The sequence below is a fragment of the Parasteatoda tepidariorum genome, chromosome 4, assembly GCF_982258835.1.
Source record: "Parasteatoda tepidariorum strain Cologne lab strain chromosome 4, Ptep-v5.0, whole genome shotgun sequence".
Classification (NCBI taxonomy): Eukaryota; Metazoa; Arthropoda; class Arachnida; order Araneae; family Theridiidae; genus Parasteatoda; species Parasteatoda tepidariorum.
The window spans coordinates 53,990,211-54,004,091 of NC_141758.1; the positions used below are offsets into that span (position 1 = coordinate 53,990,211).

Below are 13,881 nucleotides of genomic sequence, written 5' to 3' on the forward strand. Positions count from 1 at the left end.
AACAGTATTGTACCTTGTCGAATAAAAAATTAATTAAACCCAAAAATTAAATTTTTTTCACACGTTTAAATATTTTATTTTGTAAATGAGACAAAAAGTATAAAAAATCCCCTTAATTGAAAATATTAAGTTGTTGATTTTGTTAATAATAGTTTGAACGAAGTAAATACAAATTTTCACAATAATAATTTTTCAGCAGCATCGTACTGATGTATTTAACCGGGTATTTTTAAACCTAATTTTTTATATTTAAAAAACTGTCATCATAGAAATATTTTATTAGAAAAGTTTGTGAATTTAAACTGCAATTAAACTACGTTTAAGAAATGAAAAATAAGGTTTTCTTTTTAAAATTATTTTTCTTATAAGGGAAAAAAACCAAAAACATTTTCTGCCACTTTTAAATTATTCCCTTTAAAAATTGTATAAGATATGAATGAAAATTGAAAAAAAGATGATCTTTAAAATAAAAAGAAATATTTACCTGATTCTCTTTTTATTTTAATCGTGGTGGAAAGTAATCATTAAAAACAGATGCAGAAACGTGACAAGAAACGTAATCACGTGATCAAAATCACCCAATACTAATGGCCTAGAAATTATATAGAATCCTTCAAAGAACGGAAGAGTCAGTCATGTGATGTTTCCTGAATCATTCTCCGGGAAGATTGTTAGAGAATGGAAAAAGATCAACTTCAAAGGGTTGCTCCAGGCATTTTAGGGACTCTTTGGCGAGCGCCAAAATATATTCAAAACTCGTTTTAAAATTGAGACTGCCACCCAAGACTTACCTGAACCATAAATATAACGTTAAGGATATATCCGCACAATATAATTTAAATATACGAAATATTTTTTTAAACTGTGTTTTTTTCCTTAAATGTGGAAAAAAAGAACAGCAAGTCTTGAATTCTTGAATCTAGAGTTATCTAGGTTTACGCTCAACGTTTAAGACGCAATTGTCAAGATTATCATTTAGTAATCTAAACTGCTAAATTATTTAACAATCAATACATACGCTACATTTAAGATAAATAATGCGTTAGCTAGTTAATATACACCATACTTTTTAAATAGAGATTCAAACACAGCGAATATTTTGTATCTAAAATTATAGTTCTTTAAATTACGATTACTCTTCATTTTGAGGAATAGATTTATACGTAATATATTTCGTAATAAATTTCATAATAAATAATAAAACGTCCTTAATTTAATTTGCTTTGATGTGCTAGTCAATATTTACTTTCCTTAAAAATAGATATGTAAGAGTTATATTACAAAAGTTTTAATTATGTTTTGCTAAGAGAAAATTAATAATGAAAAAGATTTTATTGAAGTTATTTAGATTTTCAGAAATTAAAGAATTAAATGAAGTTATTATGAAGAATTTATATTTTAAGAATTTAAAGAAATATTTCTTTCTTAACATGGCATTATTTTTAACCTGTTAATATAAATACAAGTTTGTTTCTGCAATCGAATTTAAAGGACTGCAGATAAAATAAGGAATAAAAAACCTTGATTCTAAAACAATTTTTACTCCCCGTCAGTTCAATATCAAATTAAAATAATATTATCAATATTAAGTGTGAAATACCAGTAAAGATAGCTTAAAAAATAATAGATTGGTAAACAGAAATAGAATTTAAGTTATAAAACTTTGAAAAATTGTTTAATGTTTACATATTTTTTGAATTTCTTTTTTTAATATTGTTAGTTCGCCAAAAAAGTGATAACTCGCCAAAATGTTTCGATCTCCTAGTTCCTCATTCATCAATTCATCTTGCTCCTCCTCATCACTTGCTGATGGAATACTTTTTCAAAGAATCTGATTACTTTAATGTTACTTTTGTTATTTGCATGCATACTAAATATATACAACTAAAGTTGAGGCTATCTTTCTCTATTTTATAATATTTTTGAGACATAAATAAAACATGACATTGAAATTGATGGGATAATATAAAATAGTTTTAAGTCAGATAAGCTTTCGGACTCAATATAAAAGTCTGTTTTCAATGTTTTTATTGTTTTCTTTTTTAATTTTATAAAATTGATTAAATTTTTGTTCAATTCTTTTTTATTTGCGCTCATACTATATTTATAAGGAAAAGCAATGTTTTTCTACTTCATAATAAATTTGAGACAAATAAAATAAGACATTGAAATTGAAGGGAATAAATAAGTATCAATTTAATAAGAAAAAAAATCTACTTTTTGTATCATATAAACTCTCGGATATAAAATATTTTTTTCGTGTTTTACCTTCATGAACAATTTATATTGAAAAAAAAAAGTTTAAATAATGTTTATGTTTTAATATTTGCACATGCACTGAATTCATGAAACCAAAGTAAAGCATTTTTTCACCATCTTATTCATCTATTTTAAATTTATGGCATATGTGAAAATTAAAATTGAAAGGATATTATTTCAATTAAAAAAAAATCTTTGATCAGTTAAGTTTTTGGACATCAATAAAAAACTGTATTTTGCTTTCTTTTTTTAATAAATAAAATTTATTATAGAAAAACTAATGTTCATCCTTTTTAATTTACACATATACTATCTTTGAGAAGCTAAAGTAAAATAATTTATTTTTACTTCACAATGAAATTAAGACATAAAAATAATAAGACATTGAAATTGAAGTGAATAAATAAATTTAATTTCAGTTAGAAAAAAAACACGCTTTTTTGTGTTATATAAATTCTTGGACGTCAATTTAAAAAATGTCTTTTACTTTTGGAAAAAAAGAGACTTAAAGTTTATGCTTTAGTCTTTGAACATATACTAAATTTATGAAGCCAAAGTAAAGCTACATTTAATTATTTTATTCCTTTCTATTTCAAATTTGAGGCCAATATAAAATAAGACATAAAGCTGAAAGGATATCAATTCAATTAAAAAATATCCACTTTCGTGACTTATAAAATTTTGCACATAACGTAAAAAAAAAACTGTTTGAAATATTTTTTTGTTTCCCTTTTTGCTTAAAAATTTTAAATGAAAAAAACTTTAAAAGGGAATATAAAATAAATAGATGTATTGAGAATTTTTTTTAATTGTTTTTGTATAATTACATAAATTTTTTTTTTCCTTTTTAAAGCTGTATACCAAGAAAATAAGATGGAATTAGAAATCTATTATTATTAAATCTTTAAGAAATTAGAAATTAAAAAATAAGCTAATTATTAAGCTTATAATTTATGCATTTGAGGAATAAAAAATAAGAAAAAAATTACTTGTTAACTGCATGCTTGTAATCTTTAAAATGATGTGAATAGCTCGTCCGACAAGGTCTTTCAGTTTGTTTAAATTACTTTTTTCAAAACCTGAATCTGAAAATAAAAGAAAATATGAAAACATTGCAAAATATAGTTATTATTATCGACAAGAATTTAATACAACAATTAGTAATTTCAAAAACATATAATACAGTTATATATTAAGCGAAATTATAAGTTATTGTGTTTAAAGACATGTAATGCAATAAGATGTTTTATTTAGCGATTTCTGGTGATACATCGAAAGTAAATCATTCTCGCAACATTCTGTCGTTGTCCACGTGAGTCATAAAGATTTTGGCTCCACTATAATGATGATCATCAGCATTGCGCATGGACCGCCTTTACACTTCAGAAAGTTGCTTCACCCATTTATCTAAATTTTGGTAGGCTTCAAAAGGATACCTCTCAATGACAGCTCAGTGACCTCAACTTAATTTAATACAGTCTCAAGTTTTTTTTATACATTAAGACTTCTTTTATTTAATGTTTCATTGTTTTTTTTTATTTTTGTGCATTAGAATTTAAAATTAAAAAAAAATTCGATTATTGTATGCATTCTAATGCATTCAAAAGCTTTATTATACATTATAAAACTTCTTTTTATTTCATTTTTCGTTTTCAATTTTCGAACACCATAAATCTCTATTCTATTAAACTTTTATGATGTTTTTAAAACTTATGCAATTGAATTGCTACAATTGAATTCTTAAATATATCACTGAATTTGAAATATTTTATAAGGTAACTAAATATATTTTTAGGGAATAAAATATAATGACACGAAAGCATATTTTCAACAAATAAAATATTTAAATTGTATCTTATTTTTATCATAAATGGTAATATATGGTAATTTTAGCATAAATACACATTACAATTTTTTTTAATGTGCATATTTTTTGGCTTTTTATGAATGCCTCTATTGATGGAAAGAATGAATAAATAAACCAAGTTGAGAATAAGTTTGAATACCATATAAGATTCGAATACAGTATAAATACACGTTTCAGTATCATTATAGATATATAAGAGCACTTAAGCACGCAATTTTCATTTGATGAAACATAAAAATAAAATGAAATAAATAAACAAGATAAAAAATTGTATTCTATATCGATTATAACTTAACAATAATTTCAACTATAACTTAAATACGTTTCACAGTATTTTATTAGAAATATAAGCCTCTTAAGCAAATTTCGAATGAGAAAAAAAAGAAGAACTTTAACATAAATAAACAGATAAATAAATAAAATCGGAAATAATTTATGAATACATCATTACAGATTTTTAAACCAACAATATGAAATTGTAAAAAAAAAAAAAAATCCAAGAAATACATACCTTACAAATTCAATGTTTTCCATTTAAAAGAAGGCTGTTTTCACATTATTATTGTAAATTTATTACTTTATAAAAACTAAAACTAACGAACGCCGTTCTATGAGGACTGAGAGTAAAAGTTGACTTACTTTTAAGATGGTTTAGAACTCAATGGAACTATCCCATGAACTATATATTTTTCTAGCCTGTTCCAAAACCGGTTGGTATTTTTTTTTTGAAAGCCTAAAAAAACTCCCCCCGTTAGGGAAAAAGTAGGGAACAATTGTCATAAGAGAAGAGGGAAGTAAAACTGTTTTAGGTTACTAATCACAGAAAGAATTTATAAATTTGGATTATTAGCATATTTCTCTTAAATTTAAAATAATAAATTGAACATATTATACGCATGACGTGTTGAACATATTGTGCATATGACGTACTGAAAACATTGAACTTGTAATGTATTAAGCATCGTGTTACATGTGAAAAATGTTTAAAAGTAAAACCGTTTTGGATTATTAACCATAGAGAGAGTTTTTGAGATTTAGATGATGAGAATATTTCTTCTAATTTAGCAGATGGAACTTATTGTGCAATGAAATGTTTAAACATAATGTAAAATTGCGCAAAAAAGAAGAAAAAACGAAACACTGAATAACTTTTGATTCAGTGATCCGACCTTCACGTACTAAGACTCAATATTATTGTTTTAAAGAGGCTTTCTCAAATAGGTTAACTAGTTAGTGCAGAAGATATTTTTAATTAGGAAATCAGACACAAAAACGTACTTTCGTTGAATAAACATACTTTTTATTTCTTCGACGGATTTGGTTTCCTTACCCTCAAAATATTGTTGTAGACGAAATTTGGGAAATACAGTCCCAATAGTTTGGTCAGTACGAAAGTTTGGTCCCTTTAATGCTAAATTTACTTTTTGCGTTCTACGCCATATCTTGAGAATTTCATCAGCAAATCGAAAAGTTTTAGCACACAAATATCAAATTCCGAAAATAATTCCATGAAAAAAAAAATTTAAAAATTAGTTATTTTTATTATTTTGTCAATAAAATAGCTTTCAATTCTTCGACGGATCAAGATTCCTTACCCTCAAAATATGAGAAGCAGCCGTAATCTGGGAAATACGGTGTCAAGTCAAGATAGAAGATATTTTTAATTAGGAAATCAGACACAAAAACGTACTTTCGTTGAATAAACATACTTTTTATTTCTTCGACGGATTTGGTTTCCTTACCCTCAAAATATTGTTGTAGACGAAATTTGGGAAATACAGTCCCAATAGTTTGGTCAGTACGAAAGTTTGGTCCCTTTAATGCTAAATTTACTTTTTGCGTTCTACGCCATATCTTGAGAATTTCATCAGCAAATCGAAAAGTTTTAGCACACAAATATCAAATTCCGAAAATAATTCCATGAAAAAAAAAATTTAAAAATTAGTTATTTTTATTATTTTGTCAATAAAATAGCTTTCAATTCTTCGACGGATCAAGATTCCTTACCCTCAAAATATGAGAAGCAGCCGTAATCTGGGAAATACGGTGTCAAGTCAAGATAGAAGATATTTTTAATTAGGAAATCAGACACAAAAACGTACTTTCGTTGAATAAACATACTTTTTATTTCTTCGACGGATTTGGTTTCCTTACCCTCAAAATATTGTTGTAGACGAAATTTGGGAAATACAGTCCCAATAGTTTGGTCAGTACGAAAGTTTGGTCCCTTTAATGCTAAATTTACTTTTTGCGTTCTACGCCATATCTTGAGAATTTCATCAGCAAATCGAAAAGTTTTAGCACACAAATATCAAATTCCGAAAATAATTCCATGAAAAAAAAAATTTAAAAATTAGTTATTTTTATTATTTTGTCAATAAAATAGCTTTCAATTCTTCGACGGATCAAGATTCCTTACCCTCAAAATATGAGAAGCAGCCGTAATCTGGGAAATACGGTGTCAAGTCAAGATAGAAGATATTTTTAATTAGGAAATCAGACACAAAAACGTACTTTCGTTGAATAAACATACTTTTTATTTCTTCGACGGATTTGGTTTCCTTACCCTCAAAATATTGTTGTAGACGAAATTTGGGAAATACAGTCCCAATAGTTTGGTCAGTACGAAAGTTTGGTCCCTTTAATGCTAAATTTACTTTTTGCGTTCTACGCCATATCTTGAGAATTTCATCAGCAAATCGAAAAGTTTTAGCACACAAATATCAAATTCCGAAAATAATTCCATGAAAAAAAAAATTTAAAAATTAGTTATTTTTATTATTTTGTCAATAAAATAGCTTTCAATTCTTCGACGGATCAAGATTCCTTACCCTCAAAATATGAGAAGCAGCCGTAATCTGGGAAATACGGTGTCAAGTCAAGATAGAAGATATTTTTAATTAGGAAATCAGACACAAAAACGTACTTTCGTTGAATAAACATACTTTTTATTTCTTCGACGGATTTGGTTTCCTTACCCTCAAAATATTGTTGTAGACGAAATTTGGGAAATACAGTCCCAATAGTTTGGTCAGTACGAAAGTTTGGTCCCTTTAATGCTAAATTTACTTTTTGCGTTCTACGCCATATCTTGAGAATTTCATCAGCAAATCGAAAAGTTTTAGCACACAAATATCAAATTCCGAAAATAATTCCATGAAAAAAAAAATTTAAAAATTAGTTATTTTTATTATTTTGTCAATAAAATAGCTTTCAATTCTTCGACGGATCAAGATTCCTTACCCTCAAAATATGAGAAGCAGCCGTAATCTGGGAAATACGGTGTCAAGTCAAGATAGAAGATATTTTTAATTAGGAAATCAGACACAAAAACGTACTTTCGTTGAATAAACATACTTTTTATTTCTTCGACGGATTTGGTTTCCTTACCCTCAAAATATTGTTGTAGACGAAATTTGGGAAATACAGTCCCAATAGTTTGGTCAGTACGAAAGTTTGGTCCCTTTAATGCTAAATTTACTTTTTGCGTTCTACGCCATATCTTGAGAATTTCATCAGCAAATCGAAAAGTTTTAGCACACAAATATCAAATTCCGAAAATAATTCCATGAAAAAAAAAATTTAAAAATTAGTTATTTTTATTATTTTGTCAATAAAATAGCTTTCAATTCTTCGACGGATCAAGATTCCTTACCCTCAAAATATGAGAAGCAGCCGTAATCTGGGAAATACGGTGTCAAGTCAAGATAGAAGATATTTTTAATTAGGAAATCAGACACAAAAACGTACTTTCGTTGAATAAACATACTTTTTATTTCTTCGACGGATTTGGTTTCCTTACCCTCAAAATATTGTTGTAGACGAAATTTGGGAAATACAGTCCCAATAGTTTGGTCAGTACGAAAGTTTGGTCCCTTTAATGCTAAATTTACTTTTTGCGTTCTACGCCATATCTTGAGAATTTCATCAGCAAATCGAAAAGTTTTAGCACACAAATATCAAATTCCGAAAATAATTCCATGAAAAAAAAAATTTAAAAATTAGTTATTTTTATTATTTTGTCAATAAAATAGCTTTCAATTCTTCGACGGATCAAGATTCCTTACCCTCAAAATATGAGAAGCAGCCGTAATCTGGGAAATACGGTGTCAAGTCAAGATAGAAGATATTTTTAATTAGGAAATCAGACACAAAAACGTACTTTCGTTGAATAAACATACTTTTTATTTCTTCGACGGATTTGGTTTCCTTACCCTCAAAATATTGTTGTAGACGAAATTTGGGAAATACAGTCCCAATAGTTTGGTCAGTACGAAAGTTTGGTCCCTTTAATGCTAAATTTACTTTTTGCGTTCTACGCCATATCTTGAGAATTTCATCAGCAAATCGAAAAGTTTTAGCACACAAATATCAAATTCCGAAAATAATTCCATGAAAAAAAAAATTTAAAAATTAGTTATTTTTATTATTTTGTCAATAAAATAGCTTTCAATTCTTCGACGGATCAAGATTCCTTACCCTCAAAATATGAGAAGCAGCCGTAATCTGGGAAATACGGTGTCAAGTCAAGATAGAAGATATTTTTAATTAGGAAATCAGACACAAAAACGTACTTTCGTTGAATAAACATACTTTTTATTTCTTCGACGGATTTGGTTTCCTTACCCTCAAAATATTGTTGTAGACGAAATTTGGGAAATACAGTCCCAATAGTTTGGTCAGTACGAAAGTTTGGTCCCTTTAATGCTAAATTTACTTTTTGCGTTCTACGCCATATCTTGAGAATTTCATCAGCAAATCGAAAAGTTTTAGCACACAAATATCAAATTCCGAAAATAATTCCATGAAAAAAAAAATTTAAAAATTAGTTATTTTTATTATTTTGTCAATAAAATAGCTTTCAATTCTTCGACGGATCAAGATTCCTTACCCTCAAAATATGAGAAGCAGCCGTAATCTGGGAAATACGGTGTCAAGTCAAGATAGAAGATATTTTTAATTAGGAAATCAGACACAAAAACGTACTTTCGTTGAATAAACATACTTTTTATTTCTTCGACGGATTTGGTTTCCTTACCCTCAAAATATTGTTGTAGACGAAATTTGGGAAATACAGTCCCAATAGTTTGGTCAGTACGAAAGTTTGGTCCCTTTAATGCTAAATTTACTTTTTGCGTTCTACGCCATATCTTGAGAATTTCATCAGCAAATCGAAAAGTTTTAGCACACAAATATCAAATTCCGAAAATAATTCCATGAAAAAAAAAATTTAAAAATTAGTTATTTTTATTATTTTGTCAATAAAATAGCTTTCAATTCTTCGACGGATCAAGATTCCTTACCCTCAAAATATGAGAAGCAGCCGTAATCTGGGAAATACGGTGTCAAGTCAAGATAGAAGATATTTTTAATTAGGAAATCAGACACAAAAACGTACTTTCGTTGAATAAACATACTTTTTATTTCTTCGACGGATTTGGTTTCCTTACCCTCAAAATATTGTTGTAGACGAAATTTGGGAAATACAGTCCCAATAGTTTGGTCAGTACGAAAGTTTGGTCCCTTTAATGCTAAATTTACTTTTTGCGTTCTACGCCATATCTTGAGAATTTCATCAGCAAATCGAAAAGTTTTAGCACACAAATATCAAATTCCGAAAATAATTCCATGAAAAAAAAAATTTAAAAATTAGTTATTTTTATTATTTTGTCAATAAAATAGCTTTCAATTCTTCGACGGATCAAGATTCCTTACCCTCAAAATATGAGAAGCAGCCGTAATCTGGGAAATACGGTGTCAAGTCAAGATAGAAGATATTTTTAATTAGGAAATCAGACACAAAAACGTACTTTCGTTGAATAAACATACCTTTTATTTCTTCGACGGATTTCGTTTCCTTGCCCTCAAAATAGGGGAGTAACCGCAAATCAGGAAAATGCGGTCCCATTAGTTAGGTCAGAAGAGTGATTGATAGTTTGGACTGCTTAATGCTGATTTAACTTTTTGCGAGAACTTTATAAGCGAATCGAAAAGGTTTAGTACACAATTATAAATTTCCGAAGATAATTCCATAAGAAAAACAATTCTTATAGCTAATTTATTTTTACTATTATTTCATTTAAAAATATTCGAAAGCATTTCTAATTGTAAGGATGTTTTACGCCATTTTATTTCTATCACAAAAGCACAAAATTTAAACGAAATCGGTCGAATAGCTGAGGAATAGAATTTAAAAAAAATCGTATATTTAATTACTGGATTTAAAAGTTATTCAAGATGTTAGATTTTTTATATTAGTTTGCATTGTACATATAATATTTAGAAATTATTGTACATGTAACAGGATGTTTCATGTATCATATTGAACAAAGGGTAAATGGGAAAAAAAGCATCTGAAATATGAGATTATTTAATATCGTATTACAAAGCTGAGCATTATTTTAATATATTTGTAATTTAAAAGCAATTGAAAATTTTTAAAAAAATTAAATAACATACCAGGATAGTTTAAAGTTTACGGAAAAGAACTATCACAATTTACACTTGATGATTAAAGCTCTTGAGCAGCTCTAACAATTTTCGTAGTTTCAATAACTACGATTATTGTCATCCGATATAATAATGCATAAAAGAATGTCAACAAGTAATTTTTTTAAAATTGTATTTAAAAGAATTATTTAATAATTTTGTTCAATTTAAAAACTATGTAATACAAGATAAGTCCCCTAAAAAGATTATCATTGATAGATACCTCATGCATAATAAGTGCATTATTATGGGGGATATACAATGAAATTATATATAATATTAAAAACTATTTTCAGTTCATGAAGTTGTGATTTGCTGTTGGGATTTGAAGTTAAAAACTTCAATTTACAACTTTCAAATTATAACGAGCATAACTTTAAACGACTTTGCAGCTTTAACCGAAACATTTTAATGTAGTATTAAACTGTAAAGTATAAATATTTTTAATGTAGTGTTCAACTGCAATAAGGTAACAAATTAAATTATGCTATCATACAAATTGAAATATTTTAAATATGATTATATAATGCTATGGTTTGGTTTTCGCAAAAAAATATAGTTCGATTTAACATCTTATCATTTTTAATAAGATGACAAATTAAACAGTATTATCGTACTATTGATTGCATGAAATATTACTAAACTTAAACGAAAATATAGTACAACTTATTCAGACAAATATGCACGATATTATGGTTAAGGCTGTTTTTCAAAGGTTCCGTAGTCATATAAAATGATGCTTTTTTCGAATAATAGGATCAGATGAGGTAAAGTGGATATAAAATCAAGCTTTTTTTAAAGAAGGCTCTAAAATCATATCATAAATTAATGTTACTGAAAATTTTCATGCATTTTTAAGCATTGAATTCATATAGATTAAACATCAAACATGCTTAATCTATTTTGTTTGATTGTTTTCTTACAGTAATGCATTTAAAAGAACATGTTTTGATATACCCACTTTACCTCAGGGGTAAATTGGGTATAGTTCTAAAATTAGTATAAGATACACTAAAAAACCTATGTAAATACCGTTTTAGAAATAAAAATAATTTTTTTTTCTTTCGTATTATTAAATTAAAAGTTAAAATGTTAATGTTAATGGCTATCAAAATTAGGTTTCATTTCGGATACAGTATATTTTGCTAAACTCTTTACAATTTAATCAAAGAGCAAAAAAAAAAAAAAAAAAAAAAAAAAAAAAAAAAATTAAAAAAAAAACTTTCATCGTTTTTTAGTTTACCATAGTGGTAATTTAGAGTGCTTTTACCATTGATAGCAAACAAGTATTTCTACTTAACTTAGTTATTTTAAGAAAATCGTTTTGTTTTCCATGAAAAACCTGCCACATGAAGGCGGAAATTTGCGTGAAAACTCATCTTTATCTTTAAATATGCTTACTAAGTTCTGGTATTTTATTTTAGTAATTTCAATCGTATAATACGTCTTTTATACATGGTTATTTCCCCCCCCCATCATTCTTCTCTTCAAAAAATAAAATTTAAAAGAGATTTTGTTTTCAGTTTTAAAATTACTGTGTGGGGATGTAATACAACTAGTAAATTGGTTTTTAACTATTTCTTTTTAAAATGTAGAGCCTTAGATACTTACTAAAGAAGTAAACAAATATCCCTATCATACAACACTTAGCTGAGCCTAACCATATAGCAACTTTACCCCACATCTAAAAACAATTCATAATAGATAGAATTGTAAAATTTATTTTTAAATTTCTAGATAGATCTGTTCTTTCGGTGGCAGCAGTAATATTTTACTTACTTAAAAATTTTTCTTCTTCTTCGATTTTTCGATCAAATATATATTTTTTAATTTTATTTTAATCGATTCAAGCTATAAGCACAACTTTAAATATTTTACCTCTTCGCAAATTTTGTTAACTGTTTAATTATTGTACTTTTAAACCTAAACAGCATTTTTCTATACGCCGGTATGTTTGATTACTTTTTACTTCTTTTATTTCATGCTCTTTTTCAACAAAATGTTTTCCTTGGCGACAGAGCTTCGGAAAACCATGTTAAATTCACCAATCTAATAGTTTATAACTAAACCAATTTTTCTGAGATTACAGACAAATGTAGAAAATAAAAAATGTATAGAAAGTATAGACAAAATTAAGTACTAATGCGGTCTTATAAGTTAACTGTTTACATCTCTGTAAATCTTCGACCTTAATCTATGCCACGTTATACTTCTACTATTTAAAATCAAAAAAATCTTTTACCTCCAGCAATTGTGTCAAACAAAATTGTTTAATATAGCATGCAAATAAAACTAATTCACAAAATGTAGGCCCCCTTTCAACCAGATTGAGAAGCCATTTGTTCTATAGAACATATCCCTTACAAAAAGTTCAGAGAAAAGATCATTCTGTCTAAGTCAACAGTTTTAGAAAGGGGTCTTGAGCGAAAGGAAAGTGGATAGAATGAAGATTTCTTTAGTCATTTGAAATAAAATAGGACACACCATTATTACAATGACAAGAAACACGCTCAGGGTAATGGGGTGGGGTGGCGGGGGTATCGTAGGAAATAGAACATATGTTCTTTACTTTCATCTGTTCGGAGGGATTTTACTCCCACCCTAAAATCGAATCTGCACATAAAAAAAAAAGAGTGTTCATCGTTATTTTTGTTCTACCTCCCCCAATTTGATTCCCTGCTGGGTGACAGGGAAAAATTCAGCTGTAGTCAATTCAAACTGGCAGGTGATAAAACGAAGTGAGAGAAATCGATAGACGACAGGCGTTGCTGTATCGATTAGGATGAAAATTTTCATCGATGAGTTAAATTTGATGTAGATTGCGAAAGGGTGAACTCACAATGTTTCATTTTTCTCAGAAAAATGAAGGGAAATAAATTGGAAATATTTCAACAGAAGTTTAGCTTACATTTCTGATCGAACAATACATTTTTTTTTACTCAATTCTTAGAAAGCATTTATTCATAAAGAACCTAAATAATGAAAATTTTAAAATAACAATAAAATGGAAACATTTCAATTGTCGAGCCTTATTTTTCGTTCAGATATTCCTGGTAGAACAATAAATTTAAATGACCCAGGACTCAAATTTTAGAAAGCATGAATACACAAGAAAAAAAAAAGGGAAAAGTTTAAATTGTTGGACTTTGATCTTTGTTCCGGCATTCCTAATTGGAAATATTTTAATCGAAGTTTAGCTTACATTTCTGATAGAACAATAATTTTTTTTACTCAATTCTTAGAAAGCAATTATTGGTAAGGAACCT

The 13,881-nt window shown here is 27.5% G+C and overlaps 1 protein-coding gene across 4 annotated transcripts in view; it reads right to left on the reverse strand.

Moving 5' to 3' along the window:
• Positions 1–13,881, reverse strand: part of LOC107451801 (protein CBFA2T1) — a 94,295-nt gene that overhangs the window by 59,889 nt on the left and 20,525 nt on the right. For 2 of the 4 annotated variants that reach the window (XM_016068021.3, XM_016068022.3), the window contains exon 2: positions 3,249–3,344. In XM_016068021.3, the coding sequence (XP_015923507.1) occupies positions 3,249–3,344 (96 nt within the window). Of the gene's footprint in view, positions 1–484; positions 674–3,248; positions 3,345–13,881 lie in introns of those variants that run through there. The other 2 variants (XM_071182295.1, XM_016068026.3) reach the window with 1 other exon arrangement.